This window comes from Heterodontus francisci, chromosome 26 (genome assembly GCF_036365525.1).
Source record: "Heterodontus francisci isolate sHetFra1 chromosome 26, sHetFra1.hap1, whole genome shotgun sequence".
Lineage (NCBI taxonomy): Eukaryota > Metazoa > Chordata > Chondrichthyes > Heterodontiformes > Heterodontidae > Heterodontus > Heterodontus francisci.
The window spans coordinates 39,814,876-39,829,313 of NC_090396.1; the positions used below are offsets into that span (position 1 = coordinate 39,814,876).

The 14,438-nt window shown below is 40.9% G+C and overlaps 1 protein-coding gene across 1 annotated transcript in view; it reads left to right on the forward strand.

The window, feature by feature from the left end:
- Positions 1 to 14,438, forward strand: part of ogfod3 (2-oxoglutarate and iron dependent oxygenase domain containing 3) — a 168,368-nt gene that overhangs the window by 72,596 nt on the left and 81,334 nt on the right. The window contains exon 3 of the mRNA XM_068058085.1: positions 11,042 to 11,117. Coding sequence (XP_067914186.1) covers positions 11,042 to 11,117 — 76 coding nt within the window. The remainder of the gene's footprint in view (positions 1 to 11,041; positions 11,118 to 14,438) is intronic.

Genomic DNA, 14,438 nt, shown 5'->3' on the forward strand with positions numbered 1-14,438 from the left:
AAGACTTGTGGTTTTAAAACTGAAAAGCAGTCCATGGATTTTTTTTTACAAGGGTCACTGAGAGGTATGGATTGTAAATAGTTACTGGAAGGCACCTGTCTTCAAATAATTACCCAGCTGGGGTTGTTTTTGACTTGGGGAAACGACGTTTACGAAGAAGTAACAGGTCAAGATTTATAGGGGTCAGGAGGCTTGACCCTTGTGACATTGTTTTTGGTTTCACTTTGGACAGTGAGTTGGGATATGGCCAATGGTTTGAAAAGACAGTTGGAAAAAACTTGCCAAGGGAGCAATTCCCACCTCAGTCTGTTCCAGTTCTTTGAAAAAGCCTGCCAGTTTCCCATTTCTTGAGAAGCTGAGAAGCAAGTGTAAGATACTGCCTGAAATCCCTGTTACTGCATTTTCCCTGGAAAGTCTGCCCAAGCTGATCTTCAACGACGCCTGACAAGAACTGTTCTAGGAAGATCCCAGTGTCAGTTGGGATACGTATTTGGGACACCAAACCAAAAAGGACATTGGACATCTTTTGATATCGTCTCTTATTCTTCAAGAGTTAGAAAGTATTTTGGCCAAAGTATTTTTTTTGTACTAGAGCTCTAAAGAGTAAATTTATCTTTATTTTTTCAGTTAACTGATGTGTGTATGTGTGTATGTCTGTGTGAGTGAGGGGCGAAGGTAAAAAGGGAACTTTTATATTTAGATCAGTGTGTTTATGCTTTGCTTCATTACTGGTTAAGACTCGTTTTTCAATAAACTGATAATTTTGTTGTTTATTAAAGAAACCCAGTTGGTGTGTTTTATTCTGGGATGAAAATAGAGTCTATGATTGATATTATCGGTAAGTGGGAAAAAACTTAAATATATGTTGTGACCCGTGGAGAAGTGGAACTAGAATAAACAGTGTCCTCGTCCCACCTCACTCTTAACAGCCCACATCCCGTGAATGAACAGAAAAAATGTTTCTGTTGTCTTCAGGTCTGTAACATTCTGCCATATGCCTGAAGTAACTATTATTAAACAGTTGATGTAATTACTTTTAGTTACTTATCCTAACAAAAGACAGACGAAGCCCCTGCAACCTCCATACATGAGAAATATAATTTAGCTTCCAACACCAAGCTCGCAGTAAGCAAAATTAAAGTGACTGTAAATTTCTATGATGTGTTTTTATTCAACTAAGAAAATAGGAGATTGATTGTTTGACAATTTGGAATGGAATTTTGCTTGGCAGGTTTAGCAAGTCCCATTAACTGAATTGCTGGTCATATCTGGCACATTCCAAATCTTTCCAGCTGTAAGACATTATTGTAGAAACATAAATACAGGTAAAAATGGTTGTCTGAAACATTGTTTCATCTTTTTGGCTCCTTCATTACTTGGTAAAAGCATTTGGCATTTTGTAAAATTGATCTGTATGAATTAAAATGATATAACCTTCTTTATGTTTTTTTAATAAATGCCAGGCTAATCCAGCATTGAGTCTGTTGTCCTTTATAGCATCCTGAGGGAAATTAAAACATTAATTAAGAAATTAAATCATCAGTTGTTATCGCACACTGGCAGTTTATAATCTGGAGGTCAGGTTGGATTTGTTAATAGTCCTATTGTGTTAATAGTCTGCTCGCTACACAAACTCTGTACCTGCTGTGTAGTGATCTGATGGTCAGGAGAAAAGGGATTAAAAATGGTGTTGTGGGTTTGAAAAGAAGACCGGCTGTGTTTGTCCAATTCCACAAAGGATCTGTTCTGCTTATGGAGAATTCTACCTGTCCGAATAAGGAATGGGGGAATGTCAGTCTTTAGGACTGAAAAGGGAAACATAAATAAATATCAAATAAAAACAGAAAGTGCTGGAAATACTCAGCAGGTCAGGCAGCATCTGTGGAGAGAGAAGCAGAGTTAACGTTTCAGATCTTTCATCAGAACTGGCAAAGGTTAGAAAAGAATTAGGTTTTAATCAAGTGAAGTGGGTAGGGAGGGGTAGTGGGGAAGAGAACAAAAGGAAGGTGTTTGATTGGGCAGAGGGCAGGAGAGATTAAATAACAAAGCTGTCCTGGGACAGAGGCAAAGAGTGTGTTAATACGTGTGGTGAAAGACAAAGCATTAGTCCAGAGAGAGTGTTAATAGTGGAATAATGAGCAGCTCTGTCTGCATGAAAAGTAGGCACATGATTTAAAATATAAAATAAAATAAAAAATATAAAAAAGCCAAGTCATGCTCTGAAGTTATTGAACGCAATGTTCAGTCCGGCAGGCTGTAGACTGCCTAATCGAAAGATCAGGTGCCGCTCCTCGAGCTTGCGTTGATGTTCACTGGTACACTGGAGCAGGCCAAAGACAGAAATGTTGGCATGAGAGCAGGGGGGAGAGTGTTGAAATGGCAGGTGATTGGAAGCTCGTGGGTCATGCTTTCGAACTGAGCGGAGGTATTCCGCAAAGCGGTCACCCAATCTGCGTTTGGTCTCCCCAATATAGAGGCGACTACATTGTGAGCAGCAAATACAGTATACAAAATTGAAGGAAGTACAGGTAAATTGCTGCATCACCAGGAAGGAGTGTTTGGGGCCTTGGATGGTGAGGCAACACCCTGGTCCACTCCTCCATCACCCCCGACACCTCGTCCCCTTGCCACGGCACATTGCCATGCAATTGCAGGACGTGTAATACCTGCTCTTCTACCTCTTGTCTCCTCACCATCCAAAGCCCCAAACACTCCTTCCAGATGAAGCAGCGATTTACTTGTACTTCCTTCAATTTAGTACACAGTATTCAGTGCTCACAATGCCGTCTCCTCTATATTGGGGAGACCAAATGCAGATTGGGTGACCGCTTTGTGGAATACCTCCTCTCAGTCCGAAAGCATGACCCCGAGTTTCCGGTCACTTGGCATTTCAACACTCCCTCCTGCTCTCGTGCCAACATTTCTGTCTTTAGCCTGCTTCAGTGTTCCAGTGAACATCATGTAAGCTCAAGGAGCAGCACCTGATCTTTCGATTAGGCACTCTACAGCCTTGTGGACTGAACATTGAATTCAATAACTTTAGAGAATGACTGGCCTTTTTTATATTTTTTATGGTATTTTATATTTTGACCATGTGCCTCTTTTTCATGTAGACAGAGCTGCTCATTATTCCACGATTAACACTCTCTCTGGATTAATGCGTTGTCTTTCACCACAAGCATTAACACAGTTTTTGCCTTTGTCCTAGGACAGCTTTGTTATTTAATCTCTCCTGCCCTCTGCCCTATCACACATCTTCCCTTTTGTTCTTTTCCCCCCCCAACCCCCGCAGCCCCTCCCTCCCATTCACTTGCTTAAAACCTAAATCCTTTCTCACCTTTGCCAGTTCTGATGAAAGGTCACAGACCTGAAACGTTAACTCTGCTTCTCTCTCCACAGATGCTGCCTGACCTGCTGAGTATTTCCAGCACTTTCTGTTTTTATTTCAGATTTCCAGCATCTGCAGTATTTTACTTTTATTATAAATATATGGCAGTTTGGTCATAATACCTGCATTCATCTAGTGTTGTATTATATTGAGACATCTCAAAGTGAGTCACACATGTATTATTTTGAACTGCAGTGATTGTTATTAAGTAGACAAACATGCTCACCGTTACCTACAGTATTCCACAAGGAACAAAGAATTGATCTCCCTAATCTTGGAATAGGGCAATGGGATGCTGGACTATCCAAGCAGACAATTAGGACCATCTAGATCACATCCAAAAGAACGCACGTAGATTTTTAGGCCTTTTGCCCTCTTTTTACTCTGATATATTTTAGTTTTCTGTATCATGGATGACTTTCGTAGATGAGTTTCACTCTCTTTTGAGAATGTTTGCACTCATATTGATAGTGAGATAATTTGGACAGGGTGCCCAGGAAAACAAACAGAAAACCTAGCTTTGGATTTGCTTTGGCTACGGGATCTGATCTATGTCTTGAAGGAGCAGTAGTGTGTCACAATGCCAGAACTTGTTTGAGCTCTTATCTGCCAAAATAATCTATTGGACAATTGAAGAACCTGTGAGAAAAGTGAGATAAAGCATATACATTGAAAGTAGGTGTTAGCTATGCTATTTCCTTAAGTAAGGTAATTAAATAGTTTCCAATTTCTGTACTAATCTAGATTTTATACTGAATTTTACGGGTAAATCTTATGTGGCATTCCTGACAGTGAGTCAGAGAATTCAGTGTTTTATAACAATAGGATTAATGTCAGAATCACAGATTCACATTGACTGAACAAGGCAAATACCATTCTTATTAAATGATAATATGGGATTTTTCCTGGATTGAATTCCACAACCATGTTCATTATCTTGCCAGTGCCCTTTATTTCATATATATTCCTCAACCTATGGTAATGCATCTAATATTCTGCCCAAACCATTTTTCAAGTTGAGAATACACAGGAATATGGTATGCAAGATTCATTAATTGCAGGTATTAGTTTCTGGGCAATTGCTAGTACTGACTACTGGCATGGGGTAATGGGATTCATTGAATTTGTTGGAGGTGGGAGAGTCCAGTCCTGGGTTTTGGAAACACTGGGGAATGGGCCTGACATTTGTCAGAGCTGGCTTGGGATCCTGGAAATAGACATTTTAGGATAATTTGGTGGTCCCGGTATATATGAGTCTCCAACTGTCTTAGCTTTTCTTCTTTCCTTGCCAACTCTGAGAATTACAGTAGCAATCATTTTTGGTTTTCCTGGAAATCTGCTGTGTAGTATAGAAGGCCTATTTCCCTGCAAATCCCTGGCACAGGTGGGAAGTTTGAAACCTTCCTTCTCTACGACACTTCATCAAAGGTGACCCTGATAGAGGTCCTTAAAATTGAGAAGAGGGTAGATGCCAGGAAAACATTCATATTTATGAGGAATAAGAAAATAAGGGGCCATAAAAATAAGATAGTCGCCAATAAATCAATTAAGGAATTCAGGAGAAATGTCTTTATCCAGATTAGAATGTGGAACTTGTAATCCTATGGAATAGTTGAGGCAAGTAGTATAAATGCATTTTAAGGGAAGCTAGGTACATAAATGATGGAGAAAGAAATAGAAGGATATGTTGATAGGGTGAGATGAAGTACAGTGGGAGGAGACCACCATGGTGGAATAGAAACACTGTTTATGAGTTGTCTATTGCTGTGCTGTAAAATTCTATGTAATTATTGCAGTAGAGCTGCTGGAGTTTGGCAGGATTGGGAATCCTTTGACCTGGCATCATTGTGGAAGGGGATCCTGAGGCTTGGGAGACCAGTGGAAGGTGTACTTGAGGCTTTGTGCAACTCAGGGTGAAGTATGGCTCACTTGTGGATTCATGCTGTCAGTACTGAGTGTGAGGGCGGAGTATGTGTTTAACAACATTTAGTGGGTATGGATTTCACATCTGATAGCACTTGTTTATGTCTTTCTAAGAAATATCTCTAAACATTGAATTTGATGTTTTGTGACTGGTTCCTGGATATGTGTCACTGTCTTTCTCTGCCTCTTTCTGTTTTGCAGGTATAACAAAATGTACTCATTATAATTATTAAAAGTCGACAAACTGGCGATGATTACATAATTTTTAGTTATTTTTATTTGCAAATTGAAATTTAGGTCAAGAAAGACACCCAATATTTTTACCATGCTGACAGATTATTGCAATCAAGTTAGAAGTTTTTCTTCCTGTTATCTGTTATAAATGTACTTTTTATTGGTTTTCATTTATGTTCTATTTTCCCACATATTTTGAAGTAATAATCTGGGTTTATTTTATTTGTACTGATTAATATTTTAAAGTGCCATCAAGCGACACTTGCTTAGCAATAACCTGCTCAGTGACGCTCAGTTTGGGTTCCGCCAGGGCCACTCAGCTCCTGACCTCATCACAGCCTTGGTTCAAACATGGACAAAAGAGATGAACTTGAGAGGTGAGGTGAGAGTGACTGCCCTTGACATCAAGGCAGCATTTGACTGAGTATGGCATCAGAGAGCCCTAGCAAAACTGAAATCAATGGGAATCAGGGGGAAAACTCTCCGCTGGTTGGAGTCATACCTAGCGCAAAGGAAAATGGTTGTGGTTGTTGGAGGTCAATCATCTGAGCTCCAGGACATCACTGCAGGAGGTCCTCAGGGTAGTGTCCTAGGCCCAACCATCTTCAGCTGCTTCATCAATGACCTTCCTTCAATCATAAGGTCAGAAGTGGGGATGTTCGCTGATGATTGCACAATGTTCAGCACCATGTGCGACACCTCAGATACTAAAGTAATCCATGTAGGAATGCAGCAAGACCTGGACAATATCCAGGCTTGGGCTGATAAGTGGCAAGTGACATTCGTGCCACACATGTGCCAGGCAATGACCATCTCAAACAAGGGAGAATCTAACCATCTCCCCTTGACATTCAACGGCATTACCATCACTGAATCCCCCACTATCAACATCCTAGGGGTTACCATTGACCAAAAACTGAATTGAAGTAGCCATATAAATACTGTGGCTACAAGAGCAGGTCAGAGGCTAGGAATCCTGCAGTGAGTAACACACCTCCTGACTCCCCAAAGCCTGTCCACCATCTACAAGGCACAAGTCAGGAGTGTGATGGAATACTCTCCACTTGCCTGGATGGGTGCAACTCCAACAACACTCAAGAAGATCGAAACCATCCAGGGCAAAGCAGCCTGCTTGATTGGCACCCCATCCATAAACATTCACTCCCTCCACCACCGATGCACAGTGGCAGCAGTGTGTACCATCTACCAGATGCACTGCAGCAACGCACCAAGGCACCTTAGACAGCACCTTCCAAACCCACGACCTCTACCAACTAGAAGGGCAAGGGCAGCAAATGCATGGGAACACCACCAACTGCAACTTTCCCTCTAAGTCATACACCATCCTGACTTGGAGCGATATCACCGTTCCTTCACTGTCGCTGGGTCAAAATCCTGGAACTCCCTTCCTAACAGCACTGTGGATGTACCTACCTCTCATGGAGTGCAGCGGTTCAAGAAGGCAGGTCACCACCACCTTCTCAAGGGCAATTAGGGATGGGCAATAAATGCTGGCCTAGACAGCGACGTCCACATCCCATGAATGAATAAAAAAAAACTTCAGTGAGATTCCCAGGAAATTGCATGTTTTATCAGTAAAATTTAATGTGACAGGTAAATAGGTTTACAAGCAGCTGCTTGCTACTTCCTGTACTCCAGGAATGTGCAAAATGAACTTTCTGAAAAAGCAGCTTTGATAGGATTTTTTTTCTGAGAATACAGTAGCATTAACAGGGGGGTAATCAATTAACTCCTCCATTTCCTAGCACCAAAAATTCAAAGGAAAAACATCAAATGCTGGAAATCCTGTTAAGTAGTTGATCCATGACGTCCTCTCCACGCTACAGACAATGTTCAGGATGTTTCAAAACTCACCATCTCTCTTTCCCCTCAATTTCCCTTCACGCTTTGAACACAATTGTTGGGAGAATTGAGTCGAGTCAACAAAAAAAGAAAACAGATCTCAAACCCCAGACAGGGAGGAACCAGCTTTCTCGCAGAAATGCTATTTCCCACCAGCTTTTCCAAGCTTTAGAGAATCATTTATGATGATGTTTAAAAACATAATATATAATCAAATTGATATTATGCAAAAGTTGAATGAATTGATCCAGTTACTAGTATTAACCAATAAACAGGCGACTTTACATTTGGTAACCATGCTAGTTATTAAAGCAGATGAATAAAAGTCTATCCTTACCATTGAAAGTGGGACATGTGTGGTGTAAGTCTTTAACATTGGGACTCTGTTGTTAGCCATTTATAGTGAAACCATAAACAAGTTCTTTATACTAATGTTTGTGATTTCACTGGAAGTGGCAAGTGCCAGTAATCTTCCCCCATTGAATTCCTGGTTTACTTTCTTGATTCTTCATGACTCTTTATTCTTCAACCCTCTTTACTCAAAGGGTTGTAAATCTTTGGAATTCTCTACCCCAGGGCTGTGGAAGCTCAGTCATTCAATATGTTTAAAGCAGAGATTGACTGATTTTTAAATACCAATGACATAAAGGGATATGAGGATAGTGTGGGAAAAGGTATTGAAGTGGATGATCAGCCATGATCTTATTGAATGGTGGAGCAGGCTCAGCGATGGGCTGAATGGCCTACTCTTGTTCCTATGATGGCCCACTGTATTTATCTTTTATTTCATTTCACGAGTTCATGTCTTCATTCCCTCACTCTAGTAAGTGGAAGCCAGCATGTTATTTGTATATTCTTTTAGAACTCAGAAAGGAATATTTGTTCAAGCACTTGAACTATTGTCACAGGGTTAGTTTCACAAAGGAACAGCAGTTCCTCAATTGAAAAATGTAACAACAGCACCAGTTAAATAAATGTGTATTTGCTGAGGGCTCTAGCAAAAGCGTGAAAGCTGCTGAGCAATGCTCAAAAGTAATTTAACTGGACAGAAGAACAAGGCAATGAAGGCAATTATTGCATTAGCTGGCCTTTAAAGACAAAATGTCCATTTTTCAGAAAATGTAGCTTCAGTGGCTTGTGTTACGACCGATGCGGGAGGCGTGCACTGTTTATTCTAGTTCCACTTCTCCAGGGGTCACAACATATATTTAAATTTTTTCCCACTTACTGATACGGTCAATCATAGACTCTTTTTTTCCCCAGAATAAAACACATCAACCACCAAAACAACAAAATTATCAGTTCATTATAAAACACGTCTTAACCATTGTTGAAGTAAAGCATAAACACACAGATTGAAATATTAAAGTTCCCTTTTTACCTTATCCCCTCACACTCATACACACACATACACCTGTTCACTGGAAAAATAAAGGGATTTTTGTTTTTAGAGCATTTCCAGCATTTGCTGTTTTTAAATACTTTGGCTGAATACTTGCTCACTCTTGAAGAAACAGCAGGTGAGATATGTTGTGTTCCAAAACTGGCATACAGTCTGGCCTCCGAGTACACGTAGCTGGGTCACTGGGATCTTCTAGAACAGTTCTTTTCAGTTGAGAATTAATTTAGCAGGCTTTTCATCAAAGACAGGAGACGAGATGAGTTGACACAGTGAACTTCTCAGTGCCTTTTAGAGAGGTGCTGGAAAGCTGAGCTGGGTTGTGGTCTTCTCTCCTTCCTTGGGAATTCTCTTCTCTCCTTGGAAGTTCTTCCCTTTTTATACAGTTCGACCCCAACTCAAAACAATTCAAAAGCAAAACCAACAACAGGAGGTCAACCTTTTGACCTCCATCAATCTTGACCTGTCACTTCTTTGCAAATAACTTCTCCAAGTGTCCAAAATTCTCTGTTGTTTATTGAGCTGAAAGTCGGGTGGTTTCCCGGAAAGGCTTGTTGTTGCTGGAAGTCAGGTGGTTTCCTGAAAAGGCTTGCTTTCCTCACAAGACCTCTCAGTGACCCTTTTACAAAACATTTCTAGCTTTCCGAAGTCAAGTGGCCTTTAACATGACCCCCCTTTGAAAACCCCAAAGTTTAACATTTCTTCAATCTTTCAAAAACGAATCCTCAAAAAATATATTTAACAAAACACAGAGGCACTTTTGTAACACTTGCAATTAAAGAAATCCCAAGCATACTATTTTCAGCATACTTTCGGGGACCCTTGGCATCCTTACAAATGCAATTTATACAATAGCAAAGTAAATGCCATTAATCCATTCCACCAGGGCAGGTCAGATAATGAGCTCCAACTGCAGATTTTTTCTGTCAGTTTATGATTGTTTGGTTTCTTCATGGATTTCGTTTGGGATGAAACAAAGGGCCAAATATCCTTCTTTGGTGAATTATGGGAGAATGGCTGTTTCTGAATGCAACTAATGCCCTGCTAATGAAATTACAGAAACTGGGACAAGTGAATGTGAAATCTTTGATCCTTCTGAATTTGTTCGGCCTTTAGTTATAGAGAAATAACATCATGCGCTTGCTTTTCATCAAAGAAGGAATTATACCCCCTAAGTAGCATAGTTGCCAGACTTAGCCCCTGCGTCAGATGGTGAAGGAACCAACAAGAGGGAATGAACAATTTGACGTCATCCTCATCATCTTACCTGTTGCAGACATGTAAGTCTATGATAGCATTCGTAGGAATGACCACCGCATGGTTCTTGTGAAAATAAAGTCTCATCTTCACGTTAAGGATATGTAATGTGGCACGACTACCTAGCTAATAGCATAGACTTAGTATAGATCTAGCAGTCTAAGTATGGGCATTCATGAGGTGTTGTGAGCCACGAGCATGAATAGCAGAATTGTGTACCTCTACAATATGTAACCTCATGACCAAAAAACATCTCCCGACCCTACATCACCATGAAGTAGGGAGATCAAACCTGATCCAATAGCGAGTGTAGAAAAATAAAAATAAATTTATATAGTGCTTTCACAACCACAGGATATTCCAAAGTGCTGCACAGCAAATGAAAGAAAGAATTTGCTTTTACTTAATGTCTTTTCACTATTAACCTTGGAAAAAGTAAATCATAACGTAATAGAGCAGATCGCCTTTTTCAAGTAAGTTTCTTTGAGGAAGGTAAAAAGGATTTAAAAGTTGTATTTTGACAGCTTGTTATTTGTAATTTTTTTTAAAGCCCTAAATAAACAAACCTGCATTTGCAACTCTCAGAAACCAGCAGTTCATCTTGAAACAGTTCAATCTCAAGTTAGTGTGCAACCAACAATGAGTGCAAATAATGTCTAATTGGTTGGAGCTTAGAATGTAGATTGTCAGAACCAACCAGTCATACTTTGCAAATGTTGTTATGGTTTGGTGCCAATAAACTCCAATCTCAGGGATTTATCTTGTGAATTACTAACAAGTATTAAAATAACAGTGCTTCAACTCCAATGACACAAAATCCTCTGAAATAATCAGTTAGCATTCATATATCTTATAGAGTTTTTGTTCTAATTCAATTACAAAACTAAGAAAATTACTGTGAATTTTGTATAATCCACTTAAACCATTTTGATTTTCGATTTTCTGTTCTGAGTGAAGGCCCTTTTTATTCTTCACAGGTTGCACTCCAACAAAGTGCGGAAGGGCAGTGACAGATACAGTGGTAAACCAAGAGGAGGCAGAGAAGATGTTACGGTACTGCATTTTAATTTTAAAATAATTGGATGACGACCTTGTGATGTTTGAAAAATTAGAAAAAATTAAGATTGTAAAATTTGGTGATGTATAATCAATACCTTGATGCTTAGCATGAATATGTCTATATGTAGTTTTGAAGCTACAGAGGTAAAACATTTAGAACATTTAAATATGGATGGCCTACATAGGAGCAGGAGGAGGCCATTTAGTCCCTCAAACCTATTCCACCATTCAGTGAGATCATGGCTGATCTGTGACCTAACTTCATATACCTGCATTTGCCCATATTGCTTAATACCTTTGGTTAACAAAAATCTATCAATCTCAGATTTAAAATTAACCTATCATCAATTGCCATTTGCAGAAGAGAGTTCTAAACTTCTACCACCCTTTGTGTGTACAAGTGTTTTCTAACTTCACTCCTGAAAGGTTTAGACTCCTCATCCAGCGGAAATGGTTTCCCTCTAGCTACCTTATCAATTCCCCTTAATATCTTGAAAACTTCATTCAGTTCACCTCTTAGCTAAATTCTAGGGAATACAGCACTATTTTGTGCAATCTCTCATCATAACTTAACCCTTGGAATCCAGGTATCACTCTGGTAAATCTACGCTGCACTCCCTCGAGGGCAAGGATATCCTGCTCATAGTACTCCAGGTGTGATCTAACCATATCTTTAGCCTTTTTGATTATTTTCCATTCCTTTTCATTACATTTTAATGAATGTTGTACATGGACACACCCCTGTCCAAATTTCTCTGGACCTCCACTGTTTCTAGTTTCTCACCATTTCAAACGTACTCTGTTCTATCCTTTTTAGGCCCAAAGTGGATGACCTCACATTTGCCTACATTAAAACCCATTTGCCACAGTTTTGCCCATTCACTAAATCTATTAATGTCTCTTTGTAATTTCATCTACACTGCTTACACTGTCCCATATCTTTGGCAAACTTGGATATGTGGCTTCCTAGCCCAACATCTAAGTTGTTAATAAATGCAGTGAATAGTTGAGGCCGCAATACAGATCATTGTGGGACACCACTAGTCACATCCTGCCAATTAACGTACCTGGCCATTATTCCTACTCTCTGGGCTGGATCTTGTGCTTGGCCCAACATTGGGTTCCATGGCAGTGGGGGTGGGGGAGGGTGCGCAGTGGTGCCAGAGAATCAGAGTGGCAGCAGCTGTCACGGAACCTAACGCCAGAATTGCCGGCCTGATCTTCCCGGGGGCAGGGAAGTTCCGTGGTGGCACCTCCACCGCTCTGCAACGGGACCCTAGTTTAGATATTTAACATACCTCTCTACATAAATTTCAGTGTCATCCACTGCGATCTTCCCTTCCATTCCCAATCTTGAGCTCCACATGTGGCACTCACACGCCTTCACTTTCACGTCCACGAGAAGCTGGTACCACAGAGGAGGGGAAGGGGTCAACCCTTTTAAAAATGGCGCCAGCACCTGCTGCCGCATCAAGTGTGCCAATCATGGTGTCGCCAATGCCACCCCCACCATGTGATTGGGGGGTGGGGGGGGGGGGGGGCGGTGGGGGCAGCTGCTGTCAATATGTTAAGTGGCTGCCTGCCATTTTCTGCACCCACCGCTGCTCCTTGTAGTGGGACAACAAGATCCGGCCCTTTGTCTCCTGCCGCTCAGCCAATTTCCTAACCCGGTCAATAATTTACCTTCAATTCCATGAGCATCAACTTCAGCTAACAGGCTCTTATCAACTTTAGACTTTATCAACTGCCTTTTGGAAGTCTTTATAAGTAACATCCATAGACATTCCCCTGTCCAGTATTTTAGTCACCTCTTCAAAACATTCCATCAGATTGATCATGCACGACCTACCCTTTACAAAACCATTCTGGATTTCTCTGATCAGTGGAAAATTTTCAAGGTGTTCAGTCACCCTATCCTTAATTATAGATTCTAGCAATTTTCTGACAACAGATGTTAGGCTAACTGGTCTACAATGCCCTGATGTCGGCCTCTCACCTTTCTTAAATAGCGGAGTGACATGCGCAATTTTCCAGCCTAAGGGAACAGATCCCAAATTGAGAGAACTTTGGAATATTACAGTTAAGGCTTTTGCAATTTGCTTGAAAATCTTGGTATGGAAACCATCTGGTCCTGAGGGTTTGTCACCCTTTCGTGCCATTGTTTTCTTCATTAGTGTTATTTTTCTTACGTTAATTTTGGTGAGTCCTTAACCCTAATTCAATTGTTTCCTTGTGCTGTACAGCATGCTATCCTCTTCCTAATGATGACTACCTTATGGAGATCCAGCATTATGAATTTAAAGAGTTATAGGGCAGAATTTTGGGTTTTGGACCAGGATTCCAACATTGGTTTCAGAAGGGGGTCACGACTCCACACTGTGGGGAAACAGTCACCCTGCAGTCATTTTTCCTGAATTGGCCAGTAAGTGGCCAGAGGTCATACTCGCTGTCCAATTAAGGACGGCAGGCGGGCTAGCACTGCTAGCAGGCAGGGTAGCCCTTCCGAGCTCGCCTCTGGGAAAATGGCCCATGGTAGGATGGTGCTGGCCCCCATATGAGGCGAAAATTCTGCCCACGGAGTCAGGTATATAACAAAAACAAGAAATGATGGAATCACTCAGCAGGTCTGGCAGTATCTGTGGAAAGAGAAGCAGAGTTAACGTTTTGGGTCAGTGACCCTTCTTTGGAACTGACAAATATTAGAAAGTCCCAGATTATAAGCAAGTGAGGTGGGGGTGGGGCAAGAGATAACAAAGGAGAAGGTGCAGATTGGACCAGGCCACATAGCTGACCAAAAGGTCACGGAGCAAAGGCAAACAATATGTTAATGGTGTGTTGAAAGACAAAGCATTAGTACAGATTAGGTGTAAATACACTGAATATTGAACAACAGCAAGTGCAAACCTGATAAAAAACCTGAAAAAAAACAGTGGGTAAGCAAACTGAACAAACTAAGATGAAATGAAATAAATGCAAAAAAAGATTGTAAAAAATGTAAAAAAGAATGTAAAAAAAAGGAAGAAAAAATAACTAAAAATGAAAGTAAAATGGGGGGCTATCATGCTCTGAAATTATTGAACTCAATGTTCAGTCCGGCAGGCTGTCGTGTGCCTAATCGGTAGATGAGATGCTGTTCCTCGAGCTTGCGTTGATGTTCACTGGAACACTGCAGCAATCCCAGGACAGAGATGTGAGCATGAGAGCAGGGGGGAGTGTTGAAATGGCAAGCAACCGGAAGCTCAGGGTCCTGCTTGCGGACTGAGCGGAGATGTTCCGCAAAGCGGTCACCCAGTCTGCGCTTGGTCTCCCCAATGT